The sequence below is a fragment of the Erpetoichthys calabaricus genome, chromosome 1 (assembly GCF_900747795.2).
Source record: "Erpetoichthys calabaricus chromosome 1, fErpCal1.3, whole genome shotgun sequence".
Classification (NCBI taxonomy): domain Eukaryota; kingdom Metazoa; phylum Chordata; class Cladistia; order Polypteriformes; family Polypteridae; genus Erpetoichthys; species Erpetoichthys calabaricus.
The window spans coordinates 290,880,486-290,906,852 of NC_041394.2; the positions used below are offsets into that span (position 1 = coordinate 290,880,486).

The 26,367-nt window shown below is 38.8% G+C and overlaps 2 protein-coding genes across 4 annotated transcripts in view; one reads left to right on the plus strand and one right to left on the minus strand.

Moving 5' to 3' along the window:
* The window catches only part of dram1 (DNA-damage regulated autophagy modulator 1), a 47,927-nt gene extending 36,011 nt beyond the window's left edge, over positions 1–11,916 (plus strand). The window contains exons 4-8 of one of the 3 annotated variants that reach the window (XR_007935180.1): positions 1,284–1,461; positions 4,261–4,319; positions 6,333–6,425; positions 7,248–10,873; positions 10,905–11,916. Coding sequence is in view for 2 of the 3 variants with exons in the window: in XM_028816477.2 (XP_028672310.1) it covers positions 1,284–1,461; positions 4,261–4,319; positions 6,333–6,425; positions 7,248–7,292 (375 nt within the window). In the remaining variant the exon portion in view is untranslated. Of the gene's footprint in view, positions 1–1,283; positions 1,462–4,260; positions 4,320–6,332; positions 6,426–7,247 lie in introns of all 3 variants that reach the window. The other 2 variants (XM_028816477.2, XM_051928627.1) reach the window with 2 other exon arrangements.
* Positions 11,917–13,184: 1,268 nt separating this feature from the next.
* The window catches only part of washc3 (WASH complex subunit 3), a 39,147-nt gene continuing 25,964 nt past the window's right edge, over positions 13,185–26,367 (minus strand). The window contains exons 4-7 of the mRNA XM_028816489.2: positions 23,634–23,756; positions 20,372–20,488; positions 18,417–18,481; positions 13,185–13,953 (exon numbers count right to left, since the gene is read on the minus strand). Coding sequence (XP_028672322.1) covers positions 13,863–13,953; positions 18,417–18,481; positions 20,372–20,488; positions 23,634–23,756 — 396 coding nt within the window. The 3' untranslated portion in view covers positions 13,185–13,862. The remainder of the gene's footprint in view (positions 13,954–18,416; positions 18,482–20,371; positions 20,489–23,633; positions 23,757–26,367) is intronic.

The window sequence follows — 26,367 nt, forward strand, 5'->3', positions numbered from 1 at the left end:
TACAGAGCTGAATTCCTGCCTGCAGTTATGGTAAGTTGTCTTGTCATGAGGTGACTAAGCATCTCCACACCCTCACAATACCACCAGTGTGGCCGACTGTTAGCATGATGATCTTACAGTGGAATGCTGTGTCTTCTTTATGCCAGACCTAACTGGACCCATGTTATCTAAAATGTTCATCTTTTTTCACATCTCTCCATAAAAGAGTCCCCCAAAAGGCCAGAGTATCTGCCATACTTCTGTATAAGGAAGCTCATTTTGAACAGTGTCTTTCTGAGTCATAAACACTGACCTTACTGAAGCAAGATGCGAACATTTGTGTGGATGCGTTTAAAATACTTCCTAGATGGTTTTACACAGTGTCTCACAAATTCTGGAAAGATTCACTATTGTTCCAACTAGCTTGCCACTTTGTGAATATGGCTCTCACTGAGGTTCAGTGGAGTCTCTGCTCTTGAAAGTGATGTTGTAGCTCCTTTTAGATTAATCAAAGTGAACAAATTTTTTTTTTTATCCCCTTAGAATTTTCTTTTAGATTATACAACTTTCATATTATGTTGTTTTCTAACCAGATTAATCCTGACAAAGGTTGAGTTGGGGTGCTGGAGCCTATCCCAGCTAGCATTGTGTACAAAGCAGCGACAAACCCTGGACAGGGTGGCAGTCCATCACAGGACAAACACAAACGCACCAAAAACACACACCCATGCCAGTTTAGCGTCAGCAAATGGTAACATCAGGTAACAATGGACTGTGGGAGGAAACTCATGCAGACATGGGGAAAACATGCAGACTCCACTCTGCCGCCCTGATCATACAATCAAGTGCTAGTTAATTAATTGTGCGGGGCCAAAAGAAGTGGGGTTTACTCAAATTATCCCTTTACTTGGGTTGATTGAATTAGTAGGCAAATACTTTTTCACACAGTGTTAGCTGGTAGCAAATACATTTCTTCACTGCATAAATAGAGTATGGAAAATGTGTTATTTGTTCATTCAGGTGTTCTTTATCAGATGTTAACATTTTGTTTGAAATCCTAAAAATTGTTTAGGTCAAAAAATTGCAACAATACAGGAAATCAAGAAGGGCCAAATACTTTTTCATCGTACTGTAACTAATTACATTTTTTTTTTGCCATACATTTTAAATGTCTCATAAATACGCATCCATAAATAGAGTGAAATGTCATTAATGATGTCAGAATGAAAAGTCAATATGTAATACTTTTTTGTGTTTTGTATTCTATTTGTGACTTTGTTTTAATGGTAATGTTTTCATTTCAGGAAAACACAGTCAGAATAGTTCATGACATAGGAGCCTTTATAGCCTTCTTCTTTGGAGTTACTTATATTGGCCTTCAGTCCCTCATATCATTTAAGATGTGTCAAAATGGAAGTACGAGGACAATGCACCTTCTGCGATTGGCCATCTTCATCATTTCCTTCATTGCAATGTGGCCAAGTATCCTTTTTTCACATTAATGTCAATGATCTTGCAGTTTGGAGCTCTGTTTAACATAGCTGTGCTCTACCTGAAATATAATTACAGCATGAGTGTGTCATCAGCACTTTTATATTTGGTACTTTATTTTTCTGAAACAAGATTTTGGCCATATTTAAGAAGAAAAATATACATCAGGTAACAATGGTCTGCACCAAAATCCTCCTGCACAAAAAAAACTGGTGTTCTTTACAGATTTAGGTGCACCAAATCCATTTCTGAAATTGGAATTTCTCTACCACAAATCATTTCTGCAACATACTGGATTCGATGAAAACACTTTTGGAAAAAAATATGTATTTTTTATGCTCAGAGTATTATTTGAATTATTTTTTGTGTTGAGAAATGGCAGCCTATTAACATCAGTTGAGGTGGAAACAACCTGAAATCTATTTTTTGCTTTCAATCAGTAGTTTTTCCTCTCTTTTTTATTTCTTTAAAATAGCCAGGAATTTATATTTAGAATATTAGAAAAATGCATTTTTATTATCCAGAAGAGAGAAATGGTTTTTGTTGAAAAATGCCAGAAAAGGTTGATCCGTCCATTATCTTGACCAGGTAACAGGCGCACAAACACTAAAAGAACACACACCCTTCCATACTGAGAAACAATAAAAACGTGCACAATAACCTTCTTGGAAACACAAAGGCAGAAACTGCAAAGAACCTAGCTGAGGGGCTTCTCTCTTCCTACCTAGCACCTGGGTGCAACATGTCTTTAAAAATCCATCTCCTACAGTCTTATTTGGATTTTCGGGAAGAGGTTCCACCAGGACATCAATCAAAAGGTGAGACGTTATAGTGGAAACTGATCATTCCACCCTGAAAAAAATAACAAGTGACTACTTTTTATAAGTAATAATTTTATGTAAAACAATTATATCACTAATGTATAATTTTTCCAAATCTAAATAATTCTTAAAATATTTTATTCTCTAAAACAGTTTTTTGTTTTGTTTTAAACAGTCATTACACAACACTGGATGTGATGGGGCCGTTCTTTTGCCAGATTTTTGGCACCATCAAATCTATTAAGACCACCTAATGTTTTTGGTGCAAAAAAAAAAAAGTGAAATCAAAATAAGGCATTAAAGAAAGATGTTACTAAATAAAAGAAATAAGATGTTATGGTGGAAGGGCTGGCACTACTGGCTTGCAGCTCCATGGTCTTGTTGTATCCAATGACATGCAGGTGAATGTACTGGCATCCCTTCTACTGCAGAGTTAGTTTCTGCTTGGCTTCTCATGCTGCCAGGACAGGCTCCAGCTCTCTGCAACCCTGTAAAGGAATATGTGGATTCAGCAATGAGCAGATGTTATAGATGTTTTTTTTTTTATTTCTGTTTTCACTATCATAAAGCTTGTGCAATCTGAAAAATGTACACAATTCTTATGACTATATCCAGTAAATTATTCAGAAGAGTTTACAGCCAACATTGCAATGCTTTACTGTACTATGCTTATCATCCATTCATTTTCTTCTCCACTTATCCAGTTTAAGATCTCAGGGTGTCAGGGGTCAAGATGAGAACTAGCCCCGGGCGCCATGGCCGATTCATACTGTATACACAGTAATTCAGGGCCAGTTTAGCATCACCAAGAAGTATAACCCGGGGTGGGACAAAAATGGGAGAACCCAAAGAAAAACCCAATGAGATGGAAGGGGAAAGTGCAGATTCAACATAAGAGGTGACCGCACTCTGGTTTAGAACCAAGGCCTGCAGTGCTGTCCACTGTACTGGACACCAAACTTTTATTATCTTATGCATCATAAATAAATATAATTTATACTTCAAAAGCAGGTAATGTATTGGCCTTACTAAGTAACTCAATTGCAAAAAAAAGAAAAAAAGTGAATTAGGGATATTTGTGGGCTTTTAGTGCATGTGAAATTCAAGTATCTAAGTTTTTATTAGGATGTAATGATTCAGTGACCCTTTTGTTTTTTTAAAATGTTAATGCTGGTGACACACTGATATGATTTTAAAATCAAATGTAGCATCTGTGGTTTCCTGTGAATCAGACTGCATTGCTTAAATAAGAAAATTAATGAATTTTTAAGTTTTCTTCAGTTAAATGGAAACTTTCTTTTGTTTGGTCCTTCGCAATGGTTGGAAAAGATTTCACTCTCTTCTGCTGATGTTAAGAATGCATAAGTTGACATCAGCACTTTGAAGTTCTCTGCAGCATTTGAGACTAATATTAAAGACATGATGCAAAGCACATTTTTCTCTTTATGTAATACAGCTCAACTGAGACCCATTGTCTTTGCAGCAGAGAAGCCAGATCCCTTCTTTCTGTTTTCACTAGTACATCATTGCAATGCTTTATTTTAACAATGAGAAGGCTACATGAGGTTCAGAGTGGAGCAGCATGGATATTAGCCAGATCAAAACCAGGGTCACGTGTCCACTCTGAATTGTTGCATTGATTTCTGAATAACTGGATGTGGTGGTTTAAGCTGCCATTTGTATGTGTCAGATCATCACAGTGGCATGACAAAGTTTGGGCCCCTTGCTTAAAATGTCTGTTACTGTGAACAGTTAAGTGAGCTGAAGATGAACTGATCACTTTTACTTTTTTCACTGCACAATTATACAAAACTAAAACAATACACTAGCCTTGCATAAAATGCTCAAAAGAAATGTGTCATCCATATGCCTTTTGGTGATAAGCCAATTCATAATTTGTTTAATCCCATATTTCTGAAACACATGAAAATTCTTAAACATCAGATTCCTTGACCATGAATGTTACCAGTGTTTGTGTGTGGAGGTGTGCTGACAGATTCAACTTTGCACTGGCATAGAGATGATAAGGTATGGTATACCATATAATGTAAAAATGAAAAAAAGTACATGCATTGCAGCCATTATTGATACTGTTTCAAAATAGCCCTGTTCTCTTGAACTCATTTCTAGATTTCTTAACTCAGTAGACATCTTCCTCTCAACACTCCACACATCTATTTAATCCTTCTCATCTCTGGTCTTTCCAGCTTTGCTTCATGCTCTGCCTTTATCACTCCCACAGCGCCTACTAGTTCAATGTCAGAGAGACTCCTTTAAAAATTCAGACCTTCTGAAGTTAATAAATTCTGTGAATATAAACTTTACTCTGTATTGCCCAGTACTAGCATTACAATACAACTATTTAGGGATTTTCACTTGTATGGAGTGTAGCAGAGCCCCAAACCCCTGACACAGCTTCACTCACACAAGCCCAACAGAATTCTTTTTCTTTCTCCTCCACACCTCCCAGGGGAGCTTTGCCCAACTCTACTCCTGACTCTGAGTCATCTGGGGGAGCAACCTGGACCTGGCAGTGCTTCCAATGCAACACACTACCACCAAGAAGCACTTCTGGGTCAGATGAAACTTCTCTAAGACAGATGAGTGTCCTTTTGACAGCTCCTTACTGGAAGCACCCAAGTACCCCTACAGGGCCTCCTAGCAGAACTATGCTATTCCCATGCTGACCAAAACCAGAGGGATGCTGCCACTCAGTGTACAGAAACATATGTGTCTCTGGAAAGATTTCTCCCACTGGCCTTCCATTATAAAGGCCTCCTGACTTGGTAAGGAACCACCATCCATCTCATCCAGGATGCCAGCCTGACCTTGCCTTCTATGACAGGATAATACAAACTTGGTCACACTGTGTTAATTGGAGACAACAGAACCTTAAGAGTTCATTTGTGGTCTTGCAGAGGACACCCCACAGAATGACAGCAAGCCCACATGCAAGGACAGCAGTGGTGGGTTATGATGGGGTATGGTGTTAGGAGGCAGCTGTGGTTGGATATGAAATGAATCAATGATGCCACCTTTTAAGAAACAATGTGGTCTTCTTAGTGAGCTCTTCTATTCTTTATGGCCATCCTTAATCCTCTGTTGCATTGCTACATGACAGCTGAAGTGTGTCTGGACTCTTCGTGTTATCTCTATAACTTTGGCTATGTGAATCCCTTCATCAGCATCTACAGTATGCAGAAAGAAACACAAAGATAATAAAAGTGATAGGCTGCAAAATACTGCAAATTTAAAAAAAAATGTAGAAAAATGGACTCTTGAAGAGGGAGTTACAAAGAAACACTTCAGTTTCAGTGAAATGTACCACATTGCTTTCATTAGGATGGAACAACGTGCACAGTTGGCAAAGAAACTGACTGGTTCACTTGAATTGCCCTGGTGGCACAGTGTGTAACCTCGCTGCATCCCAGACTGAGCGCCACAGGATTGAATCCCATGCCTGGTTCTTGTCTGTGTGGAGCTTGTATGTTCTCTGTGTCTGTGTGGGGTTTCCTCTGGATAATTCATTGATAAAGATAGAAAAGATGTTTATTCAATTGTAAATTATGACCATGCTTGTCTATTAGTGCCCTGCCTATAATAATACTATTTTATTTATTGCTACCCTGGAGACAAATAACATTTTCTTTCTTTATCTATCTATAGTGCCTTTCACATCTATCTATATATCCTATGTAGTGCATTTTTATCTATCTCATATTTAGTTTCTTCCACATCTCTCTCTACCTGTCATATACTGTATGGTGCCTTTTTTCTATCTATCTATCTATAATAGTAAGACGTTCAAAAACAAAGTCAATTTGTGGTAAAGATATTAAACAGAAAATGTCATTAGCAAGAATCAGCTCATTTATTTTAGAAATCTGGACGATAAATCTGTGAAAAGCTTTCAAGTTAAGCTGCATCGCATTTAATCATCTGTACATCATTTTTATGTGTGCATATAGTTTTTCCTTTATATTCAACCAGTGCATATTGCACACAACACGTATAATTCTTCTATGTGTATTCTTCCTTTAGGGCTACACAAAGCATATCATAAGTGCAGTTTGTGAGTGGATCGTAGCTTTTGGGTTTGTCTGTTTTTTCTTGACCTACATCAGAGAATTTCAGGTTTGTATTTTGTGCTTCATCCACCGATTCTCTACATTTTTACTGCCTTGATGATCATTTACCACCATCTTGAATGGAATTACACTTTTGAGTGAACTGGGTGTGAATGTGCACATCCCTTGTATGTAGAAGTTTGATTTATGGCTGAGCTTGAGGCATTGCTGGCACTCGTACAAGTGGGCTGCCTCTGTGTTGCTGATCTCTTAATTTTGCACCCTAACCCAGCAGTCACTTCCCTTCCTGAAAACAAGAAATTTTGAAGTTGCATCATTGCTACACAAGCACCACACCACATGAGAAGCCTGCTTTGAAGAGAAGTAGGAAGAAATAACCAGAGGAAAGAGAAACCAAAAAGGGTCACATTGTGATTACAGAAATAGCCACCCATTTCACAGAGAATTAAAAGAAATGAGAGACCATTATTTTAAGAGGGTGGCTTTGGCAAAGCATTTTAGCCCCCTTCATTATATCTGTGATCATTTTTATTAATGCACACCTCATTTGCTAAAATAAATATTTTCACATTTAAATTCAACACGCAGTATTTAATTACATTAATAAAGGTCACTCTTGACCCATACTGAGCATAGTGTTTTCAAAAGACACCATTACTACTTTAGATAATAGCATTTAAAAGAAGGTCAAATCTTGGCAAGTGAGCTCCGCTCTATAAGGTTAATGTGAATGGATAATTTGGTTGGTTTTCCTACCATAAACACACTGCTGTCGTGAAAAGTTTGTGCTTATTTATGTATAGTGGATACTAAAAGCCGCTTCAGAATGAGCTCCACAGAATAACAAAACCTCACTTTGTGTTTCCAGAGATTTACTTTGAAGATGAAGACTAATGTGCTTGGCTTACACTGACACAACTGTGGCGCTGGGTCTGTTTATTTTGTTTTGTATGTTTTTATGCCGTATAATGCACCTGTGATTGTCTTGTGATTTATATTTTATTAAATACATTTAATTTTGTTAATTGCATTATTTTGAGACGTGGTTTACATTTATATTGTAATTTTACAGAATTTTGTAATAGATTAAAATAAATAGCAGCATATAAGTTATAAATATGGCAGCACAGTAGTTAGTGCTTCTACCTCACAAATCCAGCATCCTGGACTCAAATCTCCCTTTCATCTTCTTTCATAGAGTGGAATCACTTCTGGCACTTACAGGATTCGATCCGGCTGCACCTTCCAATTACCGGCGCAGATCCCACCCTGCCTCACAGCCACCACTCCGCCCAGCAGTTAACAGGAAGTTCCAAACTGGCCCTGCAGTGGACTGTTACATTTTCCAGGGCTGTTTCCTGCTTTGTATCCAGTGCTCCCCATTTCCCAGAATTGGATTAAGTGCGCTTGAGATTGAGATGAATTTACTGGGAAACAATTCCCAAATCCGTGTGGGATTTCAATGTTCTTGTGCACACATTTGTTTTCCCAACTCTCCATCCCCATCCTAAAGGCAAGCAGGTCTGGCTGGGGGTGTCTCAGAACTGGCCTGGTGTGAATAGTTTTCATAGGAGGGGTCCTTACCATATGCATTCACTGCAAGGCTGGAGCCCACCAGGGACAGGTAGAAAGTTCATCACAAGGCAAATTAATGCCTACAACCAGTTTAGAGACACATGTCGGCCAAACTTCCACGTCTGTGAGATGAGAGAGAAGACTGGAGCACGGAGAGGGACAAAAACAAAACCAAAAAACAGATGGGGACATGGGGAGCAGGTGCCAATGGCACACAGACAGGGGACAGGCTGGGACTGAAATGGTAATGTAACAAAGCTAACCTCCACACCACTGAAAATCAATGGATGGATGGATAAAGTCGATGGGGGTCTGTGCTTGAGATACCTCTGAAAGCCAATTCTATAAACTCTTCTCTTTGACACCCACCTTAAAGAAGGGATCTATAATTGAAGCCCACAACGTTGTAGCCTCTGCCAATCATCTCCCAGTCGCTCAAGGCACACTCTCACCTTTAGTGCAGCTTTAGCCACTCTCAGCTCCTATTACTTTAGACAATCTGAAAAGCTTGTTTAATTCACAAAATATGTCACAGCATCATCCTCCCAGTGTGATTAAGAGATAGATAATAGATACAATGTGTCCTGATCTAATATTAAGTATTACGTACAATGCAAACATGCTTTTCTGTTTTGTCTCAAAGGTGTAACACCCAAACTCAAAACTCTCAATGAACACTTGGTGCCATTTTATCATCTAACAGTCTTGGTTGTTCTTTCTCTGGTTACCCTGTCCACATTGTATCCTGTTCTTATAGGATTCTGTATTCCACTGAATCATGTAAAGTGAATTCCATAAGGAATTGATGGAGAGAGAAACTGTTATTGGGAGGCACTTGCGTTCATGGCCAGCATCCTGCATGTTTTACTATACAGCGTATCATCTAGGGCCAAACCCCATGTTGTGTATGCACACCTAGGATTTTCCTTCCTATATGTAAACTGGAATCTGCCCCATATCCCCCCAATTCACCAGTCAGTCACTGCCAGTAGAAAGTCTCTTAAATCCCATAATATTGTGACACAAGTGAACAAACGTCTTTATTTTGAGCTGTGTTGTCAAAGGGAGACTGACCAGAGGCAGGTCACTTGAAGACGAGTGAGTAGTACCACAAGACGAGTAAGAGTGCAAGTGCCCCCCAGTGCTCTATGCAGTCCAAGTCCATAAAGTTCTGCACTTTATTGCCATTGCAATGCCAGTTGTGTGGAGTCTGATGACACACAGGTAAAAATCAAAATGAATATACAGCATAAGGAGAACAAGAATTACCATTACACACCACCCATAAACCACCAACTTGACAAAAACACGCTTATGACATATTTGACTGATTTCTACATTTTACACTTACGGTGCAGATGCCCCGCCCATTACCTTTCGTTTTGTTGTTTGAGTGCACCTGCACACCAGTCGAGCCAGGAGCAGAATACTTAGCAGGTGCTAAGGTTACCCTGCCATACTTTCACTTCCTTATATAGCAGAAGGAGCAAAACCGACAAATATTGAAACTTACTTCACACGTGTGGTCCTTAGGAAATGTAATTAGTCACCATATGCTTCCCAATGACCAGAGACACTCAAGTGCACTGGAGCTTGAACATCTAATGCTCTACACAACACTACAGGAAGTTCTGTATTTTTTTTTGGTCACTCCAAGGTGCATTTTCCTGTCACTTCCCAAAGACGTGAATGTTAGGTTAATGTAGGTGTGAGTGTCCCCTGGGAAATACTGATGTCCATCAGAGTAGATCTGCTCCCTGTGCCTAGGACTGCTCTGAAAAACTCTGGCTGTGTGGTGTGGTGGTTAAGACTTGAAACCCTGAGGTTGAGGGTTCAAATCCTGCTTCTGGCACTGTGTGACCAATAACAAGTCACTCCACCTTCCTGTGCTCCAATTGGAAAAACAAAAAAAAATGTGACCATTGTATGTCATTGTCAGCCGTCTCACAAGTAACAACTCAAAGCTGAAATGGATAGATAATGTCATGTGACCACAGAAACATGGTAAGGAGCACTTAAAACTTTAACACATCGTAGTGCATAACTAAAAGTCATTAAACACAAATTTCAGTCTTTACTGTTAATTTATTTTATTGGGGTATTCCCCTGGTGAGTGGCTCTTTAGTTCTCAGTGCTGTACGATGAAACGTGTTGGAGGTCAAAAGATTCAGTACCAGCTTTGTGCTTCGAGGTACTGCCTGAATGTGGCATAACCTACCTACCCACAAAAGAGCTTTAAATCAGAACTGAATGCAGGGTTGGTGCACAAGGGCTGGAAAACCTAATATCAACCCACTGCAGAGCCAAGCATTTGACACAAGCGATGGAAGTGGCCCAAGTCAGATGAAGCCCGGGAATCATTATCCACAAAAAGCAAAACATTTTTCATCAGGGTATCAAAAGGTAGCAGAGATAAATGCATCTCTGCCATTCAGGCAAACTGTTGCTGTTGACTGTTTTAAAAATGACCATTGCAAATGATGTTGTCTGAAAAATGATCACGGATGACATTCAAGGCTTTCACCACTGAAGGGCAATACTTTCAGGTGCACAGAAAGAAAAAAACCAAACAGAACCATCTGCTGTTCACGCTAAACCACTCCAGCGTAGAGCCAAACGCTTTCTTTGAAATTACTGATCTTATCAACTTCAGGCTAAAGGCCCAGAGACTGTCAGTCGTAGGCTTCATTTAACATAATCGTAGATAGTTGGGGGAGTTGTGATGCACTCCCCAGACTGACATACCCGGTCCAACTAGTCTGTGAGTTGCCCTGACAGAGTCAAACTGGTTGTCACAGAGGTGATGATCAATGAATGTTCAACTGGAAGTACAATGCATATAATGTAGTGACAAAAAATAAGAAACGTGGGTGTTTTGGACCTCAAAAACAGAAGAAAGGCTCATCTATTTGATGCCTCGTGTTTTATGTACTAGAAGAGAATGGAGAAGAATAAAAAAAAAACTGCAGCTGAACTCACTGTATGGGACGTGTAAAACCCTTGTACAACACTGGCTCCTTCACACAACATGAAAAAGGGGTAAGCACGCAATACTTAGGAAATGTGAATATTTGCTAGAAATTCACATAATCTTGTCAAGTGCTTTCTAGTTATGTAATAACAAATCCTGAAGCAATGAGATCAACAACTTCAGATGTCCAGTTTGACATCCCACCCGACTAGAAATTGTGTAGCATGACATCAGTTTAAGTAACATTTTTCATAGTGAGTGCTGTCACATGATGAATTAGCAGAATAGACAACAGTAGCAGAAAATGTGAGTGAAGATAAAGAAAATTAAAGTTAATTATTAGTAAGTTCAAGAAAACTGTGGTGCAGAATGCAAGCTAGAGAGTGGTGCGTGAAATAAGTGCACAGCAAGAAGCCCCATCCTGGTTTTAGGAAGACCAAAGACTGTCAGGTGAAGCTAGTGAGAAGCCCCCGTTCAACTTTTGCTATCTGTCATCACAAGCTGGAGAGCAGCCATACTGTATTCTTTGGAACAGCAAATTACAACTGTTGGAGCTCCATGACCATAGAAGCTCGTTCAAGTGACAAAGGATTTGTGAAACAATCGGGTAGTGAGTGCTCATGGGAGAGGCACAACTGGTGGAAAAGTGGTGTACTACGACTCTGAGCAGTACACGATAAGAAATCCTTCTGTCCATAGCCCAGAGTTTGTTGCAGACATTATGGATTGAACACAGTGATTATTGCAACAGATGGGTGTGTCATGAAGGTCATGTCAGACTTGCTTCATTATCTGGGGCTTCTTTGTATGCCACAGAACTATTATTAAGAATTCTTTTTATGGCCTGTCAAATCCCTCAGATTATATTGTACAAACCTGCATGGCTTTTACCTGTTAAAAACTACCTAATAATCTTGCCTTTTTTTGATGTAGTTTAATTAAAAAGTTCAATGGAAGTTGAAAGCTCTCCACAGATTTATGTCTGTCAGCATAATAAATCAAAAGGCAAAAGAGGAAATTGGCTCATCTTGTCATTTTTATCCATAATCATAATGTTGCATTGTAAAAGTGTGCTAATATGAGCAGGGATCTCAACATAACCAACTTCTTTAAAGTTCTGAAACTAATTATAAGAGGGGTGACCAAAAAAAGTTTCCTGGTGTTTAAATTTTCTTTTTCCACATAATTCACATGAATGCTAAACCACACCATGAAACACTTAAAATGTTTGAAAAGACTCTCTTTGCCATCTTTGTCACATGTCTCAGTAACAAGGGGTCTTGAGACCAGGAAGGGTGTGGCATCTCTTTAAACCCAAAGTGTCAGATCAGCATGAGTTAGGGCATCAGCATGAAGCAGAAGTGGGCTGGCTGACAGTTAAACGTTTCCTGATTGAGTGAACTGTGAAATTAAAAATGGGCTATTGATATATAACAAAACATTTAAGTCATTATATCTAAGAAATGAGCCATGATGGGAAATAAATTAACACCTGCCAGTGGTGTGAAAGCGACACACAGTCCAGACTGGTCCTGTCTTTTGGCTGCTTCTAGTGGCTTTGATTGTATTTGTCAGAGCCACTCAAAGTACACTTCCTCACTGTGATCCATGTATTAGTGCCAGTCAACGTAACCCACACATCTTTGAAACAAGGAAGGCAAAGTGAGGTATCTGAAGGAGGAAAGAAAAACCAAAACAAAACACACTACAGACACGGAGAGGGTGTGCAAAGTTCACTCGGGGTCCAGACATTCATATTTCACTGGGCTTGGAGGTGGCACCACTAACAAATTAACTATAAATATTTTTGAATTAAAACATTTTGGCACAAATGTTTCTCCCTAATGTTCTGAAACAGTACATTTTCAACTGACAGACTATGCTGCACTTTCCTGAAAAAGCCCCAATTTCTTGTTAAACTATACTGCTTGCTTACCATAAGTTAAAAAAACAATTCTGGACAAATCGGAGGGTCAAATGGATGAACATGAACAGGTGCAGCTGAACGTTTTGTTTTTTTTTTTTCTTTTTTCCAGCCATAAACATAATACCATTTTTAAAGATGTGATTATTAAAATTCAACTTCAAAGCAGGCTTAAATAAAATATCATATCCAGCACTCGGGCACAAAAACACATTTCAAATGTAATTTCACGGATTCATTCACCTGTTTTTTTCCTCAAAACAAAGTTCCATTAATTATAATAAAACATGAACTCCTCAAAACTCACACTTATTACAACAACCACACAGCATTAATTACCTTGAACAGCTCATATGATTTTTATTTCTTGCAACTGTGTTAGTAAATAATACACATATTTCCTAAAATTGTACAAAAACAAAATTAGCTGTTTGCTTTTTGATATTATGTTTTAAAATGCCAGTTCTCTCAACAAATTAATTTTGCATTAAAACTTGATTGTAAAAGCAAACTTGCTTTTCAATTCACAATAATCCTTTGCAGTATGTAAGAATTCCATATACTGTACATTATTATGGTGTAGAAAAAAAAGGGCAAGATGCAGCTGGGATGCAGACTGTGGCCATTAGCAGTGGTCAGCCCCATCAGGTGTCTGTCCATCAGCTGCAGCCAGACCACTTGAGGACCGGAGGGCATGGAGCTAAGGGGATAAAGCATCACTAAGAAAGCACAGCATATGCCAGGCTGCTCCAGAGAATTACTGAGGAATGGTAGTAGTCATCTACTCCAGGAATGATAATTATATTATAAACTTCAAGAAATTAACGTTTTCTATGAGAAATATTAAGTGCCAGAGTGGACAGAATCCTACTTAGATCATTTAGTTGACCATTTATTCTCATAGCTAATTAATGTTCATGGTAGCTTACAGAAGCTTGTATGCTTGAGTCTTCAACAGAACCTGAAAGCTACCAGACCTACAGCCAACATCTGCTCCACAACTCTGAACAACATCAGTCACTGAATGAAGATTCACTGCCTGAATTGTCACTTTCTTCCTGTGTTTGTTGGATTCCTCCATCAGGAACAGGTGCTTCAGGATTCCTAGAAAGAGAAAAAAAACTTTATAAAAGAACATAATGTGGAAGGCTAATGTCAACTACAACAAGAAAATTAAAAATATGAGGACTATATGAATATTTGTCTAATAACTGATGTAACTAGCATGTATATCACAAGAGGATACTGAAAATTACTTATTTCAAATCTTGAGTAAGCGCTTGTGGCTCTTGTCTTTTAGAAAGGTTGCCCCTTTTAAGGACCTGCAATAGTTTTCAAATCTTTCCTACTTTGGATTGTTACCATTAAAACTCCTTTACATTTCCAAAACACAATTTTGTCTGCTTTTAAAACCTTTGGTGATCCATAGCTTACTATTTGTGTATACAGTAATCCCTCCTCCATCGCGGGGGTTGCGTTCCAGAGCCACCCGCGAAATAAGAAAATCCGTGAAGTAGAAACCATATGTTTATATGGTTATTTTTATATTGTCATGCTTGGGTCACAGATTTGCACAGAAACACAGGAGGTTGTAGAGAGACAGGAACGTTATTCAAACACTGCAAACAAACATTTGTCTCTTTTTCAAAAGTTTAAACTGTGCTCCATGACAAGACAGAGATGACAGTTCCGTCTCACAATTAAAAGAATGCAAACATATCTTCCTCTTCAAAGGAGTGCTTGTCAGGAGCAGTGACTGTCACAGAGATAGAGAAAAGCAAACAGATCAATAGGGCTGTTTTTCTTTTAAGTATGTGAAGCACCGCGGCACAAAGCTGTTGAAGGCGGCAGCTCACACCCCCTCCGTCAGGTGCAGACAAAGTGAGACAGAGTTTGTTTTTCAATCAAAAATCAATACGTGCCCTTCGAGCTTTTAAGTATGCGAAGCACCGTGCAGTATGTCGTTTCAGGAAGCAGCTGCACAAAAGATCACAACGTGAAGATAATCTTTCAGCATTTTTAGACGAGCGTCCGTATAGTCTAGGTGTGCGAACAGCCCCCCTGCTCAATCCCCCTACGTCAGGATCACAGCGCAAGAGACAGAGAAAAGTAAGTTGGGTAGCTTCTCAGCCATCTGCCAATAGCGTCCCTTGTATGAAATCAACTGGGCAAACCAACTGAGGAAGCATGTACCAGAAATTAAAAGACCCATTGTCCGCAGAAACCCGCGAAGCAGCGAAAATCCGCGATATATATTTAAATATGCTTACATATAAAATCCGCGATGGAGTGAAGCCGCGAAAGGCGAAGCGCGATATAGCGAGGGATTACTGTACTCTACTGTTTTTTTTCTCTTCAATGACTATTACTTCACAGAAATACATACACTTAATGACAGTAAACAGCCTGAACCCATGTCTGTGTGGAGGTCGGCCTGTCCCTAGTCTCACTGAGCAAAAACAGAATGCACTGTTAGGGACGACTCATTAAAAAAAAACAGCAGTGGAATCCACCAGGGCAAAGGCAATGTCCATGGGTCTTATTCCCAAAACACCCGCTCCAAATTCCTCCTGTCTGTGCATTTTAAACCGTTGGGTTTCAGAAGAAGTGAAACTGAACAGAAGACTTCACCCTGAGAGAAAATAAAAAGCTAAAACTGCTGTTATCCACTCAGGACCTGAGTAGCCCAAGGTAAGTGAAGCTTCATGATTAATCTGTACATTGTAATGAGTGTGGACTACTTGGCTCCACAGGTTGAGAAGTGCTTCTATCTGCTAATATATGCTGCATCACTGTATGGCATAGCAACATCAAGCAGAGTTTAAATATGCATAAATATACTATGTGTTAAAACACTGCCAGTATATTCTTGCAGGGCATGTTTGCATTTCAAACTAGACAGTGTAACAGTAGAGGCGTGGAGCCACCTCTAACACCCTCAGGTACCACTCCAAACACAAAGTAAAAGTGTAACAACTATTTATTTTACTATTAAACAGTGCACAAAGCACTCTACACACCACACTACTCATATAAATCACAATAACTCTCTCAAACCAATCCTCCTCGCCCAGACACTTGCCACCCTACCTCCCAGCTCAGCTCAATGTCTGGGCTTTCTCCGGAGTCCTTTATACCCCCTGACCCGGAAGTGGTTCCTGTTCAAACCCCACAAGTCTTTATTCCTTCCGGGTCAGAGTAATCAGTCCTTTTCTTCACCCCGGGAGCACGTCATTCCTTCCTGTCACGTGACCGTGACGTACTCCCGGGTTATAGGGCACATAAGAGCCCACGAGCCCCCCTACAGCGACTCCCGGCGGCTCCCAAGGTATCCAGCCGGGCTGTGTATAAACACTACATAGTCCATGACGCACTGCTGGAACTCGGGGCACGATCACGCTGTCGGGAGAGCTCCTCCTGGCGGCCTGGGGGTGAGGGCCGGAATGGGAAACTGGCAATCCACCACAACGGTAATGTTAACCTACTTTAATAATAGTAATTCTTTACATTTATATAGCACTTTTCTCACTACTCAAAGCACTTCAGTTAGTGGGGAGACACTACAACAACCACTAATGTGTAGCATCCACCTGGTAGATACAAAGGCAGCCAGTTTTGCACCAGCACGCTGACCACACATTAGCTGTTAGTTGGTGAAGTGGTAAGACAGATAGCCAATTAAAGTCCGGGGAAGACTGGGGGTGGGGAGGAATGAGTAGGCCATGGTGGGCAATTTAGTCTGGACATCAGAATAAACCTTACTCTTTAGAAAGGATACCCAGAGATCTTTTATGACCAAAGTGAGTCAGGACCTTGGTTTTATGTCTCATCTGTAGGATGCACCATTTTTAAAGCACAATGTCCCCGTCACTGCACTGGGGGATTATAATTCACATTTAGACCACAGGGTAAGCACCCCTTCTGCTGGCCTCACCAATCCCTCTTACAGCAACAACCCAAGCTTTCCTAGATTTTGTCCTATCCAAGTACTGGCCAGGCCTGAACACGCTGAGCTTCAGATGAATGACCTGTCCTGAAGTGCTTGTGGTATGGCTTTAGTCATTCGTTGATATGTGCAGTCAAGACTAAAATACTGATAGCAGTGTAGCAACACAACCTCCAGTTTGAACAAGCTAGGTGATTAAGTTTCCATTTTTTATGTTGTTTCAAAACTTATTTCAGCTACAGCTACTAAATCTGCAAGCAGCAGAATGTAAACTAGCATAACAAATGTTTGGTTAAATTCATGTAGCAGAGACCACAGGTAAAGTTCAACTGTGAGGAGTTCAATATTGAGTGAGTAGATGCATTCCTCAACAATGATATTACAGCATCTTTTATTAGCTTCCAGACATTCCAGCTTCCATCAGTTTATGAGAACCCGACTTGCCAACTTTCCATTCACAGAAAAGTCCATCTATTTCAAAATTCATATCTAAGTGGGTATTTGAAACCAATATTCAAGAAGACACATTAGATAACGTTCACAGTACTTGTGGAGACATTGCACATTTGCTACCAGCTCCATAAAGACTTTGTGCTGCTAATAATGATGGCTGGTTAAAGTAGTTCCCGCCTGCCTATGTAAAGCATTTTCAGTAGTGAGAAAGTGCTAAATAAATGTAATTAATTAATAGAAACAGGAGTGTTGATGGCCTGGAGTGGCAGAGTTAGAGTCCAGATCTCAATCCCATGGAGAATTTGTAGCTGGACGTGTTCATGAACCCCATGTAAACTGACAGAGCTTGAGAGGATTTGCCGAGGAAAACTGCAGTGTTTAGATGTGCAAAGCTGACAGAGACCTGGCCATGCAGAGTCAAAGCTGTCAGCAACATCTACTACAGTATATACTGACTTAAAGAGGGTGAATACTTAAGCAATCAGTTATTTTTATTTATTTTTAATACGTGTAATTAATTTAGGCCACTTTGAAATCAAATAGTTTTCTTCTGTTGATCAGTGTCAAAAAAGATAAATTAAATCCACTGTGATTCAACATTTTATAACAATAAAACACACACATTTCCAAAGGGTGAACACTTTTTATAGGCATGGTATTTTTTTCATGGCAGGTTAGCCTGGATTCTGCCTAAGCCATTCCAGATCATTCACTTATAACTTATTTAAATATACTTTTTTTGCTCCATTGCTTTACTTAAACTTGCACTAAGATGAGATTCTGAAGGGATGTTGTGGTTTGCATCAAGACACACATTTCAAAACAATGAACCAGACTGATGTTTATTCGATTATGTTGACCTCCTTTATAAGTCACTTTAGACAAAAGCTTCTGATAAGAACACATATGTAAATGAATTTGGTTACCCAAGAATAGTTTAATTGTAGAGAAATGTTTATGCACATATTCCTTACATCACACAACTAGACACAGGTTCAAATTCAAAGGCAACCGCATGTTTCATAAATTTTGTTTTTGCACAGATGAAATTATGCTTCCATTCATTTAAACTAAACAGAGAAATACTTACAATTAGTTTAATTATGATAAAAACAACAACATACAACAATACTAGGACATGTTAAAAAATACATTTGACAAAACTTACTCAAGCAGAGCTGGATCTAGGCCCTCAGCAATCATTTTATTTCTTATTGCCATAACTGGAACACCCTTAAAAGAAAACAAATTAACAAATTTTCACAAAGTTCCTCAAGATGTTGGCAGCTGGAACTCTTTTGTGCCAGACAGCAGTTGGTTCTACATTGTGTAGCGATGGAAAATATCTGTGCTGCACAAACCTGTATTTATTCTGATGTAAACTTGAAACCCTGTGGTTTAGAAAGGAAACCATCTTTTTTAATATGCTGGATCTCTGTTTTGCATTTATTTTAGTTTGAAGATACCTGTGGTACTTTCCCATTACACTCTAAAATGCAAAGCCGATGTAAAATCCAGTGACAACCAATAACTAATGCTATATTTGTGTTCAGAATGTGTTAACACTGTTATTAATCAAGAGAACTATGAAATTGAAGCTCAGTAAACTTTAAAACTGGATATTTTTTCCTTCAATTTCAATATATCCAAGGTGAAGTAATGCCCAAAGGCAATATTCTGTATTAGAATTAATTATTAAAGCAGGGAATGCAGCATCTAGTATTTAATAAATGTAACAGCAATGGTGTAGGTTTTGAGAGAAAAAAAATCTTCAAAAAAGCATGCAACTTTATGAGGAGTGCCAATTTAATGTCAATAAATGCCCCTTTACCACATCATTCAATGTATACTGTTCGTCAGAAGAAACATGATCATATATTAGCTGTTACAAGAATTAACATAATTATAGTATTGTCCGGATCTTAAAAAAGAAAGATGTATTTAGTTCACCAGCACCTTTTAATGTATTATGAAAAGCAGCTCTGCTGGCCCGCTTCATGTTGTCCCTGAATGTGCCGTTTCCTCTGAAACCATAAAACCTTTGGTACCAATGTTACTGATTCCTCTCCCATCTCAGCAGGCTGGAGAGTCAAATTCATTTTTTACAGCAATCGCCTGCCACATTCTCCTGCTGAAGTTGGGAAATCCTTGCCCTGCACCTGCACATCTAGAATTTTTGTAATTTTGCAATTCTTTCATTCTTGACATAAAAGACACTGTATGTTTAATTAGGAAATTATATTTTGCAGTTCTTCCTTTTACTCAGGTGGTGGATTTGCTCAGCTATTTTTTAAAATCAACCCTCACAAACAGGTAAAGTGTTATGGGGTCATTGTTGTCATCAACGTATTTCAGTATGACTAGCAATAATTGTTTCGCACTGCTGCACTCAGGGCCTAATTTGGGATCCTGAGGTGGTTTGTCATATGGTTGGTGTGGCACTGTTTTAGGGCATACATACAAACAAACAAACATACATGGAAATGCAGTACCATAATACATAATAATCGGAAGGTTGCCGGTTCAAATCCCGTAAATGCCAATAGGTACTCTGCTCTGTTGGGCCTTTGAGCAAGACCCTTAACCTGCTAATTGCTGAGCGCTTTGAGTAGTGAGAAAAGCGCTATATAAATGCAAAGAATTATTATTATTAATACTAAAGTAAATCAATCTCTTCTTATAGGTGAAAGGTAAACATTCACTCAACCGGGGTCATATAGTTAGGTTAAATCCCACAGGAAAGGGAGTTCACTTCAACCTCGACTAATCCAATTTCAAACCTATTCAAACTATAACGAGTTATAAACTAGACAGGAGTGCAAGAGTGAAGGGAGTGTAAAAAAATCAAACACAGCCAATTTGCTGTGATATAAAGAAACAAGTACAGAAATATAAAGAAAAAACTTAAATATAATTTAAAATGAAAATCAGGAAAACACTTCAGAGACCATATTGGAACCACTGACTTAACCAATCCAAAGAAGATCTGTTACCATACCTTTAACTTTGCACCCATTAACTCCATCGTACAGAAAATGTTTTAATGTTTGTCAAAGAATGACTATACAGGCTCCTAATACTCTTTTATACAAGCATGCAAGAAATTTAATTCATACTACTTACCACTTGAACCATTTTTAAGTATCTGGCATATCTAGGGTCCTTTGCAACTGTGAGAGCATTCTCTGTAGTTGGATTAGCTTTCGATTGATCATTGACTCTTCCAGTATTTTGATGTGGCTTTTAAAACAAATGTTTTGGATAATTAAATAAAACCTGATAAGCAATATTTTGAATTGTTTGAAATATCATTCTTTATTTATATACACTTTTCTCGGTTACTATAAGATAAAAAGTACCAATGTTGACTGTAATTTTAAATGTTACTAATATTTCAATAAAACATTTCTTCCTATACATGCAAAAATATTAATAAGAAAAGATTACTAGACATAAAATAGTCACTGGGGTTAAGCAATTAGACTCAGTATTTCTATAGGTCTGTTAAAAATTCAGATAACTCTAGAATATCACAAAGGATATAGACTACAGTTAGATCCATAAATATTTGGACAGAGACAACTTTTTTCTAATTTTGGTTCTGTACATTACCACAATGAATTTTAAATGGAACAACTCAGATGCAGTTGAAGTGCAGACTTTCAGCTTTAATTCAGTGGGGTGAACAAAATGATTGCATAAAAATGTGAGGCAACTAAAGCATTTTTTTAACACAATCCCTTCATTTCAGGGGTTCAAAAGTAAATGGACAATTGACTCAAAGGCTATTTCATGGGCAGGTGTGGGCAAGTCCGTCGTTATGTCATTATCAGTTAAGCAGATAAAAGGCCTGGAGTTGATTTGAGGTGTGGTGCTTGCATGTGGAAGATTTTGCTGTGAACAGACAACATGCGGTCAAAGGAGCTCTCCATGCAAGTGAAAGAAGTCATCCTTAAGCTGCGAAAACAGTAAAAACCAATCCGAGAAATTGCTACAATATTACGAGAGGCAAAATCTACAGTTTGGTACATCCTGAGGAAGAAAGCAAGCACTGGTGGACTCAGCAACGCAAAAAGACCTGGACGTCCACGGAAGACAACAGTGGTTGATGATCGCAGAATCATTTCCATGGTGAAGAGAAACCTCTTCACAACAGCCAACCAAGTGAACAACACTCTCCAGGGGGTAGGCGTATTGATGTCCAAGTCTACCATAAAGAGAAGACTGCATGAAAGTAAATACAGAGGGTGCACTGCAAGGTGCAAGCCACTCATAAGCCTCAAGAACAGAAAGGCTAGATTGGACTTTGTTAAAAAACATCTAAAAAAGCCAGCATAGTTCTGGAAAAACATTCTTTGGACAGATGAAACCAAGATCAACCTCTACCAGAATGATGGCAAGAAAAAAGTATGGAGAAGGTGTGGAACAGCTCATTATCCAAAGCATACCACAACATCTGTAAAACATGGTGGAGGCAGTGTGATGGCTTGGGCGTGCATGGCTGCCAGTGGCGTTGGGACACTAGTGTTTATTGATGATGTGACACAGGACAGAAGCAGCCGAATGAATTCTGAGGTGTTCAGAGACATACTGTCTGCTCAAATCCGGCTAAATGCAGTCAAATTGATTGGGTGGTGTTTCATGATACAGATGGACAATGACCCAAAACATACAGCCAAAGCAACCCAGCAGTTTATTAAAGCAAAGAAGTGGAAAATTCTTGAACGGCCAAGTCAGGCACCTGATCTTAACCCAATTGAGCATGCATTTCACTTGTTGAAGACTAAACTTCAGACAGAAAGGCCCACAAACAAACAGCAACTGAAAGCCACTGCAGTAAAGGCCTGGCAGAGCATTAAAAAGGAGGAAACCCAGCATCTGGTGATGTCCATGAGTTCAAGACTTCAGGCTGTCATTGCCAGCAATTTGTCCAATTACTTTTGAGCCTCTGAAATGAAGGGATTGTGTTAAAAAAATGCTTTAGTTGCCTCACATTTTTATGCAATCGTTTTGTTCACCCCACTGAATTAAAGCTGAAAGTGTGCACTTCAACTGCATTGGAGTTGTTTCATTTAAAATTCATTGTGGTAATGTACAGAACCAAAATTAGAAAAAAGTTGTCTCTGTCCAAATAGTTATGGACCTAACTGTATATAAGGATTACTCTGTTATGGACGTTAATTACATAACCAGAAAAAGTAAAATCATTTGAGCAATTGAAAATCCGTCTTCTTGCAGCACACAATTATTTTAACAGCAGGGTATTTTCTCAATACCTGCCCATTGTATTTATGGTTAACACAGAACAACGGGCCATGCTGAATAGCTATTATTTCTGCAACATTAGAAAGATCACTCATGAGCAACAAAGCAGCTGGTGTGGTCCTCTAAAAAAAACACAACTCAATCAAATAAATGAAAAAAGAAAGGGTAGTGGCATGACCTGAATAAACAATCCATAAAACTAAGCATTCAACCACAACCCAACAAATCAAGATATACAAATAGACAGCCCCAAATGGTTGTTTGTGTAGGGTAAAACAGCAAGAATATTATAAAGGCTAAGCAAATACATAAAACCAGGGTGAAATTGCATGATGCAACAGGATAGAGATACTAAGATTACCAGCAAATGTATACCTAAGTGTTCTGCAAGGAGGTTTAATATTTTTCCATGATGATGCAAGAAACTGAAACTCAAAAAGAATAATTCTTCTTCCTAAAAATGTCTCTACAAACTTCTGAATCATAAAGTGCACTTTTTCAAAAATGGTTTCTAAATATTGACTTTTTTAATGAAATAATGCAAAGAGGTTGCAATCAATGCTCCACACTTTTGTGAAGTTATAATCACATCACACTGGCACCTCACAGGTGGCGCAATGGTAGTGCTGCTGCTTTGTAGTAAGGAGACTGTGGAAGATTGTGGGTTCGCTTCCCGGTTCCTCCCTGTGTGGATAGCGCTTTGAGTACTGAGAAAAGCGCTATATAAATGTAATGAATTATTATTATTATTATTACAGTCAGAGTGTGGCTATACTCTTAATACTTCACAGATCATATAAGCTAAGCCTGTTGTGTACTACTATGTAGCTGCCTGGTCAGAGCTGATATACAGATACTGAAACAGAGACTGTTAACCAGCCCAAAATATCCAGTATAACAAAAAAAAATCTTATCCTTCAAATAAAAACTAAATTAGAAATTTTAAGTGATTCAGAGTAACAGAAGAGTAAAATGTATAACATGGTGGGGGTACTGGCAGCTGGATTATCAACCCTGATGTTAATTTGTTATATTGAACGCAAACCAAATTAACACTTCAGCAAGTCTTTAGAGGCACTTAGTGTTTTAGATTAGGAATAAAGTCATAGTCGTTACATACCTCAGTTGTATCTGTTGACATGTTTGTCTGATCTGCCACAGATACATGCCCATTGGTTTCTAAACTTGATCTTTGATTTATACTCTCTATCTTCACATCTTCTAAGCCAGGGATGGATGACAGCTGAAATGTGGATAAACTGTTGTTAACATACACACAGTGTAAAGTATAATTAACAGCACACAAAGTAAAAAAACATTAAAAAAACAACAAAAAATATACACAATTACTATTTTATATGAAAACCTACAGTACCTGTCAGGATTATGAGGCAAAAATATCCTAAATGTTTACAGAATATTCCAAATATAAAATACAACCTTTTAGTGTAAATTTTTCAGAGGCCACACATGTTGCAGGCTCACGTTACTCTCACTAATAAAAATGCTGACAAACTCTTTAATGTTACTTCCATACTACATTGACTTGTGATGATGCGGGTTCCTCTCCATGCTCTCATCCAGCCACTAGGAGCTCTTGAACCCGATGTCGCCGATGAGCTAGACAGTGAGGCACAACAAAGCAAGGGGATGGTGCAAAAAATGCTTTTATTAAAACAACAACAAAACAGTGTTCAAATAAATAGTGCAGTGTCTCTCAAATCTTCAAATAAATAATCCAATAAAAACAAGGTGAAATCGTGGAAGTTAAAATCCAATTGAAAAATCCTTTTAAAACCTGAGGTTAAAATAATGGCTAGAAGCAGTCTTTTTAAAATCAGCCTGGTGCCTTTCTACTGGTGACTCCCCTGCTTCTCCCGTCCAGGCTATGCACCAGGGGAGCCACCCTACCTGCAGCTGACCTTCATTCTACATTCTTCTGCTGGTCTGTTCGCCTCGCCGATCCCAGGCTCCGGTAGACTTGACCAGACCGTGACTTAGGCACTCCAGCAACCAGGGCGCTCACACTGGGGCTTTCACGTCCCAGTGCCTTCTTGGCCTTATGCGGCAAGCCATCCTCCTTCCGGTCACTCCTGCTCCTCACAAAATGCTCAGCGGGAGCGACCACAATCGACTGCCCCCGGAGTGCCGGCCAAACACCCAGGCTCACTGCTCAGCTGCCCGCGAGCCTGCGCTCACTTGTTCTTGCTCTCTTGCACCGGCTTTCCTCTCCCTGCTTCCTGCCTTCTTCTCCTGCAACCTCCGTTTGTCTTTTTCTTCTCTCTTTCATCTTTTTTCTTCCTAGCCGCCTCGCGCTTCTATTTATCACAGGGACATGGATCAGGTGTGGCAATTAGCAGCTCCCGGCATCAATTACGGATGCGGACGACTCCTCTCCTGTGCACGTCATGAATTTCCCTGGGAACCACCTCCGGCCACACTACCACGCTCTCTCTCTAAGCCACAAGTGCGGCGATTATTTATTTAAAAAGTGGCCCTCTTGACTTGAGCTGTGGACCCGCTACACCACATGACTATACAGGTGGGTCTTGGGCTATGATAGTCTCTCTGCATATAAGAAGCAGCACATAAAACTCAAAAAAAACGGTTTGATAGTTTTTATACTTAATAACAAAGCAAATTAATGTTGATGCAGACAAATATCAGTCACAAGGCGTCCAGGCGTCCTTAGCATGTTATCCAGCTGTGCCATCTTAGGAAGTTCAGCCGTTGAGATGGGAAAGCAACACAACTAGTGATTCCAAAGCAGAGACAGCATTTGTCTCACAGTCATCAGTTAGTGGTGGATTCACATGAAATGCCTTTCCCAAATCAATGCATACTATATAATTATAATTAGCAAAAAGTAGGATGTTTAAACATAAGGATGATACACTGTACGTTCCTGTTCTAGTTTAAACTGTTTGTTGTGATTAAAGATTAACATTACTTTCTAATTTTTTTTCTGTAAAATTAAAACATTATGCATTTTTACAAATTTCCCATTAACAAACATTTTTCAGTACAAATTCTAACCTAACATACAAAACTGGATTGTCTGCAAGAACAGAACTCATTTGTAACCCTTCCACCAGCATTTCTATTTATTTTTTTTAGTGTACCGCAGTATACATTTTTGATAGACTAAATGTGTGACACCTAATAATAATGAGGAAAAAAAAAAAAGTTCCCATACAAACTTAGTGAATTTTGTCAATTCAAGATAGCATTATTTGCTGGAAAAATAATGATTTATACTGTCTGAAATAGCTATCCGTTTAATGCTGGTTACATTTGGCACATAAAATAAAACTTTCACGGTTGCTTTTAGTTTGGATGCTTCTGCTTACTATACTAAATGTGATGCCAAATTTGTGTATCACGTACACAATATGTAGAATGTTTATGTAGAGGTACAGTTTTTAAAGGAATACTTCACACAAAAATTATCATATTTTTATTGGTTACCTATCCTGAATTGTTTGTAGTGATAGCTGAGAAAAAAATGTAATGTCATGTTTTCATGGAGAATGGAGATAATAAAATCTCAATATAGTGGGTGTCACTGGTCACCAACATTGAACAATAGCAAACAGATAAAACAGTAAGTAACATATAAAAAAGTATCATGTTGGGGGATATATTAGATTTTGTTATCTTTTGTGTCTTAAATTATTTTCAATGCTAGTTCATCTGTATGCTGTGTCAGCAATGCTCATGACTATGATGTATTCCATTTTCTCAAAAATGTTTAAATTGAGTGACCAATGATAAGTTTTAATACACACTTCACACTGAAAATCTATAAGTGGATAGTGTAAATCTGCAAAAGAAACGTGACCTTTCTAACCAAA